Genomic DNA, 12,232 nt, shown 5'->3' on the forward strand with positions numbered 1-12,232 from the left:
GTTAAATTAATAAATGAAGACTATTTCTTTGTAAAAATGTTGCTTAGTTACATTTTTTTTCGGGACAACGTCATTGGATCGGACCATGAAGTGCTTTGTGTTGTTTCTGTTCCTCTGCCCTCTAATGTTGTTTATATGCTGATTCCTTTGGTATACTCCTTGAAGGATGCTACAACCTGACTGAAATGTATTGGTCTTGTTTTTAGATCTTCTCTGTTGTATTGAGAATCTTTGTATCTAATACAGTATATTTATGTGTTCAGGGAGAGATTCCCCCTTGAGGATAGCTAACTTCTTCAGCACACACCAGCCACGCCCTCATTATTTCAAAAGTACATGTTATTTTGTGGTTTCCTTGATTGTTTGATCTCCACTTGTGTGCAGTGTGTGTTAACTTAACCTGACAATCTAAAAAAACATTGATTAAGTTTGAAGTAACAGTAAGACCAATTTATCTGTGTAAGAGTGAAATTGTATTTGCTACGTTCTGTTGTAAGTCTTTTAAGGTCATATTATAAGGACAGTTCTTAATTCCCCGGCCCAGTTCCTGTTTTGTCCCTGGTGTTTATCGTTGTTGGACTGGACAAACACAACAGTATTGCATGAGTCTTCTGCTTTATTAGAATTACATTTTTATATCAATTGCTATACTTCACATAGTACTGGACTAGAGCCTCTTGAAGAACACATGCCTCATATCAGTAACAATTTCCAAGCAAATTGACCAATCACACGCATCAGAATCCTAACATATAACACATGTGGATATTTTTTGCAGATTATCCTCAGTATGACATCATGAAGGGCATCATCATCCCTAATATGACTATTATTACTCAATGCAATAATTTAAAACTTCACAAGATGGCATCTTCGCACATACAATGAGTACAAAAAATATGGGTCAACTCTATTTTGTTACATTTTTAGAAAAAATCTGATAAAAGTCAATCGCCTTAAGCCAGGTGTTAATTCTGCCCTTAATGAAAATCAAACAAATAGACATTATCTCACACGAAATACAGATCATATCACAGAACACAATTCAAACATACCATGGATAGTTTCCCTTAAGTTTGTTACTGCGGCTTCAGTTTGAATATCTGGTCCTTACTGGAGACAAGCATTTCACAGGAGTGGCGTCCTTTTTTTTATTTCTTTTACCTTTTAATAAACTGAAAATATGCTCCAATTCTGCATTATCAGCCATCAGCACAAAGGTTTCAGACTAGAGTGTTTTCATACTGATTACAGATCAACAACTGTACTGCAAATGTAAAAAACAACAACATTTCAGTAACACATTATCAAATCCACTGAGGACAAAGGGCTTCTAAGCTGAAACAAGTAAAGCCAAGAAATGGGTGACTTGCCAAATATAAACTTATCTTTCACTTGGGCAAGGCTGAGGTCAAAGGTCACTGTCTGAACGATACCGTCATGGGTGAAAATGTGGAAACATGGACAAGACGTGTTCACGTTTAGTCCATACCAACAGTGAAATTAAGTGGCACTGACTTGATCATCATATAAAAGCATCATTTCCACAGATTAGTTAACTGAATTGACAACAAATCAGAGCACGGATGCTTCAGGCCTGACACTATCTATGAGGAGAAGCCAGTCAGCAATGCAGCTTGGCAAGTAGGACAAAGGCAACCAGATGAGCATTGCGTCCCATCCAGCAGAGTATCGAGTGTGAGGGTGAACAGCGGAGATGGCGTGTTCCATAGAGCCGACCACCTTCATCAGGTCTGAATCCACCAAGCCACTAAATCTTGTGTTAAGTTTTTCAATGGCTGAAAGAGAGACAACGGTCACAAGAAGCAGATTCACATTTGATACCAACAAAAACAAACAGACAAGAGCCAACAAAATTTAAATACCCTTTTTGGAAAACAGAGCAGTATTATGGAAAAGTATATAGACCAATTTTTTCACCATTATAAAAACGACTGGCATCAGATATAGAAACATACCCCTCTTCATGTAACTAGGTCCATAATCTTCTTTCATATCCTTAGGTAGTCTATCCCACAGCATCTGCAGGTTATTAGACAAAATGTGTGTATTGGTCACATTTGTCTTGAAGAAACCAGGTTCAATGCATGAGACCTTCACTCCAAAGTGCGCCATGGCTAAGCTGAAACACAAAAGGGTTGTTGTTAGTGAAGAAGATGCTTAATGGAGTAACATGTATGCACAGATGTCATCTCTGTCTTACCGCAGACTGTCACTGAAGGATTCCACTCCATACTTGGACACACAGTAGGGTCCACCGAAAGGACTGATTCGTCCAAATACGCTGGCCACATTCACCACTCTGCCTTTGGCCTTCTTGATTAGAGGAAGAACACTCAGGGTTACATCAATCACCCCGAGCAGATTGACAGCTAACATAGGCTTGTAATCATCTATGGTGAGCCAGTCAGTGGGACAAGATGGTAAAGAGACGCCAGCGTTGTTCACAACAGCCCACAGCCCTGAAACGCCACACACACACAGATTCAAGAGTTTAATATATAAACTTCCTATTCAGTCAATCAATCAATCAATCAATCAATCAATGGTTCGGGGCTTACAGGTGAAACTTTTTTAGTCAAAATGTCTGGATTTTTGCACTTAAGTGTGCGTGTGTGTGTGTGTAAGTAAATCTGGATTTACATGCCAATGTACACTTGAATAGATTCTCCCAAAACATTTTTCTTTATAAAACTCTTGGGATAATGTCTGAATGTCTTTATGCCACCGAGCTACAACAAGGCTGAGATACAAGGATTTCAAAGGACAAAAGCAATATTTCATAGCCGTGTCTCATGACATCATCCCTGATACATGCCAACATTGAAGACAATAAATTTATAATGTCCGTATACTTACCCTTCTCTCCCACCCGGGTGCTGATGAGAGCGGCAGCATTGGCCACAATATCATGGTCGGTGACATCCAGGTGAAGGGTGGTCAGTCTGTCAGAGCAGCTCTTCCTCAGCTCATCCTCACCCTTCTCACTGTAGCAGCCTGCTATCACACTGAAGCCCAGCTTGTCCAGGTGTCTCGCAAGGAGATTCCCAAACCCAGTGTCACAGCCAGTGATGTAAACATGTTTATCCCCCTTGTTGGAAACTCTTCGGCTTTCTTTGTAGCAGCGATAGACGTACCAGAGAGCCATGGGACCAAACGTATACAGAAGCATTTCTGCTCTAAAAAGAAAGAAAGATCACACACTCATAAATTAATCATACAGTGATATTGGTCAGTCAGATTTGATATGAAATGATCAAAAGGAACTGCAAACCTGTGATTCCACATGTGCCACAGCCTGGACATCTCTCCTGCAGCCTACTGTGGGGAATGTCAGAGATTCAGAGAGAATCAAGCATGAACTTTTCTGCTTTTGCTCTGTAGAGGTTTGTGTAGGTTATGTCAGCCCACCAGAGCAGTTCCGGTTAACTTTGGCGTAGTCTAACAAGTCTAACACCATTCCTCGAAAAGATGATCTCCTCTGTCATGCGTGAATGAGGCTGTCCACCACTTTACCTCCCATCAGTGTTCACATTTGCTGAGATCTGGTGATTGCAAAGGCCCTGGTACATAAACTACATTGTTTACAAACTCAAATATTACTTTGAGCATATACTACTCAGAAAAATAAATTAAACTTTAATTTAACTAGGTCAGCCAAACACCTATCCTGTTCGAAAAATGTTCTTAAATGTGTGATTTAGTAACAGGCTAGTGATCTAGCAGGAGTCCTCCGCCCCTTTATCAGGTTCATCACCTGGTGGACCTGCTTATCCTGTCTCGAAGTTTCGTTAAAGAATGAAAGACCCGCCGAAAGTGACAGGAAAGAAGCTCAGAGGCGAACATAAAGTACCCGACACCAATTCAAACAAAGCCGCATTTTACTTTTTTCTGCTTAAATTAAATTTCTATACTTAAACGTTTTATATTATCACAAAATAAAGGTCCGAGTCAGATTACAGACGGGTGAACCTTGAGCACTGATTGGCAGACGGACAAACTGAAGTGTACAACAACATTAAACACATTAAAAACGGCATAAAAGTAACGAAACAGTACCTTTTTGAGCTAAATCTTTCGGGCTTGCAGGTCGCGAAACGCCCTTAGACATGCGGCGGTGCGGCGACGTGAAACTCTACAGGAATATAACCGGTTTTCTAATTTCCGGGGAAGTCAGCTGTTCGGACACGGAATCTCAATTTCACCCACTACACACGAATCGGATTGTTTATGTCAGAGGGCGACATCTACCGGTAGTTTTTGGTAATGTTAGAGATAGACCAACAGATGGACAAAGATGAATCTACACAACTGCGTTATACTGTACAGCTTTAGAGCTTTAAATCAAGAAAATGTTTGTAACTCACTTCGAAATACAGAAAAACGGCAAGAAACATATGAATATACATCATAAAAATATATGTTTAGTCATTCTTCATTTGATTTACACACTGTACTTCCAGTGGCACGTTATTGCCTCACTCGCCACACCCTTTGTATCGTGGGTGAGTCTCTCCCTCACAGGACTTGCAGGATGTTTTCATTGACAGAGGCCCCCGCCCTCCTGTGGAATTATCAATCACCTCTATGGTGTCTAATAACCGGCTGTAAAGAAGGAACTCCTAATCTAGGCCTCAAATGCCCCAGGGGTCATCAACCCCACAGTATTGTTTATCTAAACACCTTAGTATCCTACTATGATTTGCATAAATGTGCTGAAAATAAAAGTCACAGAACAGTTTTAGACAATTCTACGTTCAATAACTGTTATTATATAAACAAACTAATAATAATAATTCTAATTTAATAACTGACAGCTAAGCATGGGGAGAAAGAGATTGATCATTACATGTATTTTTCTTGACAGACAGTAGTTTCATTCTATTATATATCTTACTACTTAGACTTAGTCCAAGAGATATCATTCCCATTTTGAGTAAAGCAATATGATCAATACTTAGCTTTAACTGGGTTTAGTGAGAGTTAGCTGCTTTATGATATAGGATCTAGGCATGTGTAGAATGCTGACACAATCCTTATCAGTCTAATGGAAACGTAGATAATGGGAGAAGAGAGGCAGAGGTTAGCTGAATATAAGATAGGATTCCATACAAAGAGCCTCAGTAGTGTTGGTGGATTTGAAGGAAAGCAGAGATTCAGAGAGGAGTGTGGTGTGTGTGTGTGTGTGTGTGTTCTAGGTACAGTATGTCTGACTTTTCTTCTTCCACAAATTCATTTTCCTAAGCGTTTGCTCTTGTCATCTCTTATATAATCGAATGATGAGTTGTCCAAAGCGAGGGAGGAGTTGCTTTTGCATTTTTTAAACCTTAAATTGAATTACATCTGACATCCATGCCTCTTGAATCATGTCAATTATGCTGATGATTAAATGCTTTATTTTATAATTTATTTTTGAACAGTGACAGATGAAAAGTTGTGTTCTGTTATTGACAGACCTGTGAGTCAGGCTGAGAAACATGAAGAAACCTTCAACACCAGATGAAGATAAAGGAAGTGAGTGATCGTTCTCTAATACACAAGACTCACACAGTTAATAATGACAGCTAACTTTAAATATAATTGTCCTTTTTAATCTTCTTTTTTACTAGGCAAGGGGGATGGGTAAGTTTGTTAGGCATGACTGAAAATACATTCAGTTCTTTGCCCGAAATGGGATGCAGTTTTATTTCGAATGATCTGTTTTCCAGAGATGGGGAGAAAAAGGAGAACACTCTGAGGGTTGGATACTTTCAGCTGGTAAATATGTCTTTGTTAATGTTCTTCATGGCGTTCTCTCAACTTCCACACGCTGAAACTGTACTTTTCTTTTCATGATAGGAAAGGGTGCAATTAAAAGTCAAACCTCTTCCGTTCCCTTCTCGTTCCAGTTCAGATTTGCCACCTGTAAAGATGTGGTAATGATGGTGGTAGGGGGTCTGTGTGCTCTCATAAACGGCGCTGCTTCTCCTCTCATGCTTTTGGTGTACAGCATGATGACTGACACATTTGTAGCGTTTGAGCTTGAGATCCAAGAGCTGAAGAATCCAAATAAGACCTGCATCAACAACACCATCTTTTGGAAAAATGAATCTATACATGAAACTGCAGAAAACACCACCATCCGCTGTGGGTGAGTCATTGTTTATTGTCAATGTGTTTTTATTATTGTGATGAGACTTTGAGTCTATTAGTAACTGTTGACCCCAATTTCTTCCTTGGCAGTGTGGATATTGAAGCTCAGATGACCATGTTTGCATATTATTATATTGGAATTGGATTAGGAGTTTTGTTTGTTAGTTACTTTCAAGTAAGTAGACTTATATCTTATATTGTATGTAATCAGAGTTGAAATCAGTGTTTTGGTTATCAAAGTGAATCATGTGTTATCATTCATTATGTCCATATTGTGTAGATTGTCTTCTGGGTGACATCGGCTGCCAGACAGATTCAGAGAATCCGGCAGACTTATTTTCGAAAAGTCATGCGAATGGAGATCGGATGGTTTGACTGCAACTCTGTTGGCGAACTGAACACCAGGATATCTGAGTGAGTTGCTTCTCTATCTGCAGATCAGGCTGTTATCAGTGTGTGACTGAGACAATGTTTGACACGGTGTATCTGCTGTGTTCCATCCCCCTCGCAGTGATATCAACAAGATTAACAATGCGATTGCTGACCAGGTGTCTATCTTCATTGAGAGGCTCTCCACTTTTGTGTTTGGCTTCATGGTTGGATTCATAGGGGGGTGGAAGCTGACTTTGGTGGTCATAGCAGTGAGTCCACTGATTGGTATGGCTGCTGGACTGATGGCTATGGTGAGACGCAACTTGATTTGTTTGTGGTTTGTGCCCATTACATACCCGTCAATTCATTTGACTGCTATATTTCAGCACCCATAAAATGATGTCATGTTTGTGTTGCTGCAGGCTGTGGGCAGGCTGACAGGACAGGAGCTGCAGGCCTATGCAAAGGCAGGGGCGGTGGCTGATGAGGTCCTGTCAGCCATCAGAACAGTAGCAGCCTTTGGCGGGGAGGATAAAGAAGCTGAAAGGTAGTTTGTTTGTCTTTCAAATGATGAGGTGGCTGAAATTATTCGTACTGACACTAATGCTGGGATGTAAATATTTGATCAGGTATGACAGAAACCTTGTGGAAGCTCAGAACTGGGGTGTGAAAAAGGGCACCATCATCGGAGTGTTTCAGGGTTACCTGTGGTGCATCATCTTCCTCTGTTACGCTTTGGCCTTTTGGTACGGATCTCAAATGGTCATTGACACCAAAGAGTTGTCTCCTGGTAGTCTTATTCAGGTATGCAGAAACATTAAAAGCATTCAGCTCCTGTCTTAATAAGGTGTTTGGAAGAGGTTCACCTTTGCTTGTCGGTGTGGCTGCTGTGTTTGTCTGCAGGTGTTCTTTGGTGTGCTCATGGCAGCTTTTAACCTCGGCCAGGCCTCGCCGTGCCTGGAGGCCTTTGTATCAGGCCGTGCAGCAGCAAAGAGCATCTTTGACACTATTGACAGGGTAAAAAAAGCATGCAACTAAAGGCTGAACAATAACATTTACTCCAGAGATGTTCTTTAGATGTACTGTTTACTCTCAACAGACTCAATAAGAATCTATCCTGTACAGAGTATAAGGTTCTTTCTTGTTACTTCCACAGAAATCAGAAATTGATTGTTTCTCTGAAGAGGGTCACAAATTAGACAAAGTAAAAGGTGATATTGAATTCCATAATGTCACATTTTACTACCCATCTCGGCCTGAAGTCAAGGTATCGTTCTTCACCCTTTAAGCCACTTTAAGCATTTTTCTTATTTCCTGAATGAATAACAGTTAATTTGTGTTTTCAGATTTTAGATGATTTGAGTGTGCAGATCAAACCTGGACAAACCACGGCTTTTGTTGGACCAAGTGGATCTGGAAAGAGTACAACGGTCCAGCTCATCCAGAGGTTTTATGACCCAGAGGAAGGAAAGGTACTGGAACAGCATCTTTACAGACTCATATGACATCATCTTGGGCTTCATGTACTCTGGTTTCACACCGTAATCCCTCTCTCAGGTCACTTTGGACGGCCATGACATCCGCAGTCTGAACATCCAGTGGCTCCGCTCGCTCATTGGCATTGTGGAGCAGGAGCCTGTGCTGTTCGCCACAACCATCGCAGAGAACATCCGATATGGCCGACCCGGTGTGAGCATTGAAGACATTATCCAAGCGACAAAAGCAGCAAACGCCTACAACTTTATCATGGAGCTGCCACAGGTATATTTAAATGGATGAAGCTGTCTGGTATTTAACGGTGAAACTGCTTTGATTACACAAACGATCACAGGAGTATTTTGCAATCTTTTCTCGAGAAATTTGATACCATGGTGGGCGAAGGTGGGGGCCAGATGAGTGGAGGACAGAAGCAGAGGATTGCTATTGCCAGAGCTCTGATCCGAAATCCCAAAATCCTGCTGCTGGATATGGCAACATCTGCCCTCGACAACGAGAGTGAGGCTGTTGTTCAAGAGGCACTTGATAAGGTGGGACTCTCTCTGTCATTACATGGCCATTAGATGTACTACAATGTAAAATGACACACTAATATCTGCTTCATCTGCAGGTGCGTGTGGGAAGGACAACCATCTCCATCGCCCACCGCCTTTCCACCATTAGAAATGCGGATGTGATTGTTGGTTTTGAACACGGACAGGCTGTGGAAAGAGGAACACACAGTGAGCTGCTCCAGAGGCAGGGGATCTACTTCACCCTGGTGACCCTTCAGAACCAAAGCACACCCAAAACAATAAATGGTAGGAGTATGAAAACACTTGTGGTTCTAATTTGCTCAGATTGTCTAACAAACTCTGTGGGCTTGTCTGTTTAGTTTGCAATCGCTTCTACTTCCTCCTACTCATAAATGGCTGCCATGTGAAACCATATGTGTTATTGATTTTTCTCTTTTTTTCTGTAAGATGCTGATATTGACACAATTGAAGAGGATATAGATCCACAACTGAGGATCTTTAGTCAGGGAAGCACCAGATCCAGATCCGGTAAAAGGTCAGCTACCGGACATTTCTTCTGATAATACAAACTGAATATCATCAATACCATGGGATTAATGTGATGTTTCCCCCTATGACCTCTGTAGGAGTTCTCGTCGACTGCGATCTCAGAGCCATTTATCAAATGACTTTGTCCCTGACGCAATATCTGGCAGTCTCAGAATCCGTTCGGATAATAAGATGACATCAGTAAATGTACTGAGGTTCTTCTTTGCCTGTACCTTCAACCAGGCAGAATCTTATTCCTGACAAGCTCTGTTAAATAGCTCTAACGTTACATATCTCTCAACAGGACTACGAGGACGATCCAGATGAACATGTAGAACCTGCTCCTGTGGCACGGATCTTAAAGTACAACAAGCCAGAATGGCCCCACATGCTGGTTGGCTCTGTTGGAGCTGCTGTAAACGGCTCCTTCAATCCCATTTATGCAATCCTTTTCAGCCAAATTCTTGGGGTGAGAGCTACTGTATGTGTTACTTACTGTATTACTGCGTGACTTGGTTTCAACTGAATGCTTTACACGTTGTTTCCATTTTGCAGACGTTTGCCATTCAAGACTTGGACAAACAGAGGAAGGAGATCAATGGGATCTGTGTTCTGTTTTGCATCGTGGCTGTGACCAGTTTCTTTTCACAGTTTTTACAGGTTTGCATCAACAGTTAGTACGTAAATTCCCCGTTCATATAGGACTGCGTGCCATCTCATTAGCCAAGACTGACGTGTAAAATGTAGTTTCACTTGAACTTTTACAGGGCTATGCTTTTGCTAAGTCTGGGGAGCTTCTGACCCGCCGCCTGAGGAAAGTAGGCTTCCAGGCCATGATGAAGCAGGAGATCGGCTGGTTTGATGAGCCCAGAAACAGCCCGGGAGCTCTGACTACTAGACTGGCTACTGATGCATCCATGGTCAAAGGGGTGAGTGACGGTTGCTCCAACTATAAATCACCCGGCTGTATGTGAAGCTGTGTTATTAAAATGTTTAAATGTGGCCGGTGTCACCTCTGCAGGCAACAGGATCTCAGATTGGCATGATTGTTAACTCGCTGACCAACATCGGAGCGTCTTTCATCATTGCCTTCTACTTTAGCTGGAAGTTAAGTTTGGTAATAATGTGCTTCTTGCCACTCATTGGGTTGTCTGGAGTCTTCCAAGCCAAAATGCTGACAGGCTTTGCAAATGAGGACAACAAGGCCATGGAAGCAGCAGGTCAGGTAAGATCCACTCCTCTGACATCATTCTAAAACAGGATATTATAGCATTCCCTCATATTTCCTTAACGCCCATTCACTTCCTGTGTCCTCCCACAGGTCTCCAGCGAGGCTCTGGCTAACATCAGGACCATTGCAGGCCTGGCTAAAGAGAAAACATTTGTGGAATCATATGAAGAGAAACTTGTGTCTCCATATAAATCTGCTAAGAAGAAAGCCAACATCTACGGCCTTTGTTTTGGCTTTTCCCAATGTGTCATCTTCATGGCGTATGCTGCTTCGTTTAGATACGGAGGCTACCTAGTTAGCTCTGAGGGGCTTCCATACATGCTAGTGTTCAGGTTTGTCTGATATAGATTCATGCTTAATGTCTTACTCGTCGTATTTTAAATATATTGTTTTGAGTTCTGCGTGATTACAAGGCAGCAGTCTCCTGCTCCTGTGTGTTGTTCCTGCAGAGTGATTTCAGCCATAGTCATCAGTGGCACAGCACTCGGCCGAGCTTCCTCCTACACTCCAGATTACGCCAAAGCCAAGACCGCTGCTGCTCGGTTTTTCAAACTACTGGATCGAATCCCTAAAATCAGCATGAGCCACACAGATGGAGAGAAATGGGTCGGTGCACTGAAAAGACAAATAATGACTGAATCAATACTAAAAATATCTTACTTTGGCTTTACATTAAGTACATTTATATCTTTAAACATTGTCGCTCATCTTTAGGACAAGTTCAGAGGTGAAATAGAGTTCCAGAATTGCAAGTTCACCTATCCAACAAGGCCGGATACGCAAGTGTTGAAGGGCCTGGAAGTGTCGGTGAAGCCCGGTCAGACTTTGGCCTTTGTGGGGAGCAGCGGCTGTGGGAAGAGCACCAGTGTTCAACTGTTGGAAAGGTTCTATGACCCTGATGAAGGATACGTGGTGTGTAGTCTTGTCCACATTCATTAAGCCAAATGTAGAATTTTGTGTCTCTGTGCCAAAACTCCATCAACCTGATCGTAATGACATCATCTTTCTTTTTCAGTTGATTGATGGCCACAGGTCTCACAGGGTGAATGTTCCGTTCCTAAGAGCTCAGATTGGCATCGTGTCCCAGGAGCCGGTTCTGTTTGACTGCAGCGTAGCAGAGAATATACAGTATGGAGATAACACACGGCTTGTCACCATGGAGGAGGTGGTTGAAGCTGCAAAGAAAGCCTTCCTTCATGACTTTGTGATGTCCCTGCCTGATGTAAGTTGGCATTCAAGAGAAATAAATTACAAAATAACCTTCAAAGGCTCTGTTATTTCCAGTTTTTATCCAGTGCAAGAATATAATTAAATGACAAGCAATTTTTGACCTCATGACCTTTTACTCTCTCCCCTTGCACTCTTGTACTGGTAGAAATATGAGACTCAGGTTGGTGCCCAGGGCTCACAGCTGTCCAGAGGACAAAAGCAACGCATCGCCATCGCTCGAGCCATCGTGAGGAACCCCAAGATCCTGCTGCTTGATGAGGCCACATCTGCCCTCGACACAGAGAGTGAAAAGGTAACTCCATCTACTGAGCAGCCTTTAATTGGGACATTCTGGTACATAAAAGTATTAAACCAAATGCTTACCTGACAAACCAAGAGATGCTGAAAGTGTGAGATCTTGAGTTGATAACAGAAAAACCTGTTTTCCTGCAGACTGTCCAGGCGGCTCTGGACGAGGCCAGGAAAGGACGCACCTGCATAGTCATCGCTCACCGACTGTCCACCATTGAGACCGCAGACATCATAGCAGTGATGTCTCAAGGAGTTGTCATCGAACAGGGATCCCATGACACACTCATGGCCAAGAAGGGCGCCTATTACAAACTGGTTACAACAGGCGCTCCTATCAGCTAGAAGCCTGCAGGCCATGTATGTCATGTGTCATGTGCACATGCTGCACATGACTTTTGTATGAGATGAGCATTTA

At 42.1% G+C, this 12,232-nt stretch overlaps 2 protein-coding genes across 3 annotated transcripts; one reads left to right on the plus strand and one right to left on the minus strand.

Moving 5' to 3' along the window:
- Nucleotides 1–935: 935 nt before the first annotated feature.
- On the minus strand, nucleotides 936–4,203 carry LOC143015920 (retinol dehydrogenase 16-like). Of its 2 annotated transcripts, none has more exons than XM_076170072.1 (6): nucleotides 4,081–4,203; nucleotides 3,296–3,339; nucleotides 2,881–3,200; nucleotides 2,225–2,483; nucleotides 1,980–2,143; nucleotides 936–1,799 (listed from the first exon to the last, which is right to left on the minus strand). In XM_076170072.1, the coding sequence occupies exons 2-6, from the start codon at nucleotides 3,325–3,327 to the stop codon at nucleotides 1,576–1,578; spliced, it is 999 nt and encodes a 332-aa protein (XP_076026187.1). In that variant the 5' UTR covers nucleotides 3,328–3,339; nucleotides 4,081–4,203; the 3' UTR covers nucleotides 936–1,575. The 2 variants fall into 2 exon arrangements, with proteins under 2 accessions (XP_076026187.1, XP_076026188.1); XM_076170073.1 differs by having other exon boundaries at nucleotides 3,296–3,584; nucleotides 4,081–4,187.
- A 1,739-nt stretch (nucleotides 4,204–5,942) lies between these two features.
- Nucleotides 5,943–12,159, plus strand: abcb11a (ATP-binding cassette, sub-family B (MDR/TAP), member 11a). Its single transcript, XM_076169807.1, has 24 exons — nucleotides 5,943–6,125; nucleotides 6,263–6,328; nucleotides 6,434–6,567; nucleotides 6,665–6,836; nucleotides 6,948–7,072; nucleotides 7,155–7,329; nucleotides 7,429–7,542; nucleotides 7,682–7,792; nucleotides 7,872–7,997; nucleotides 8,083–8,286; nucleotides 8,382–8,552; nucleotides 8,633–8,822; nucleotides 8,985–9,072; nucleotides 9,164–9,272; nucleotides 9,370–9,534; nucleotides 9,621–9,725; nucleotides 9,833–9,994; nucleotides 10,087–10,290; nucleotides 10,387–10,628; nucleotides 10,746–10,902; nucleotides 11,011–11,208; nucleotides 11,312–11,518; nucleotides 11,672–11,818; nucleotides 11,959–12,159. The coding sequence occupies exons 1-24, from the start codon at nucleotides 5,943–5,945 to the stop codon at nucleotides 12,157–12,159; spliced, it is 3,756 nt and encodes a 1,251-aa protein (XP_076025922.1).
- The last annotated feature ends 73 nt before the right edge of the window (nucleotides 12,160–12,232 follow it).

This window comes from Genypterus blacodes, unplaced genomic scaffold (assembly GCF_046128005.1).
Source record: "Genypterus blacodes isolate CSIRO-AG114 ecotype Tasmania unplaced genomic scaffold, CSIRO-AGI_Gbla_v1 ptg000214l_1, whole genome shotgun sequence".
In the NCBI taxonomy this organism is placed as follows: domain Eukaryota; kingdom Metazoa; phylum Chordata; class Actinopteri; order Ophidiiformes; family Ophidiidae; genus Genypterus; species Genypterus blacodes.

Excerpts from the sequence above, each read along its gene's own strand:
- LOC143015920 (XM_076170072.1), bottom strand. The coding sequence starts at position 3,327 with ATGTCCAGGCTGTGGCACATGTGGAATCACAG. Across the intron at positions 2,484-2,880 it reads CACCCGGGTGGGAGAGAAGG|GGCTGTGGGCTGTTGTGAAC; the intron begins GTAAGTATACGG and ends GTGGCGTTTCAG. Across the intron at positions 2,144-2,224 it reads TCCTTCAGTGACAGTCTGCG|CTTAGCCATGGCGCACTTTG; the intron begins GTAAGACAGAGA and ends TTTGTGTTTCAG.
- abcb11a (XM_076169807.1), top strand. The coding sequence starts at position 5,943 with ATGGTGGTAGGGGGTCTGTGTGCTCTCATAAACGGCGCTGCTTCTCCT. Across the intron at positions 7,330-7,428 it reads CTCCTGGTAGTCTTATTCAG|GTGTTCTTTGGTGTGCTCAT; the intron begins GTATGCAGAAAC and ends GTTTGTCTGCAG. Across the intron at positions 7,998-8,082 it reads ATGACCCAGAGGAAGGAAAG|GTCACTTTGGACGGCCATGA; the intron begins GTACTGGAACAG and ends TCCCTCTCTCAG.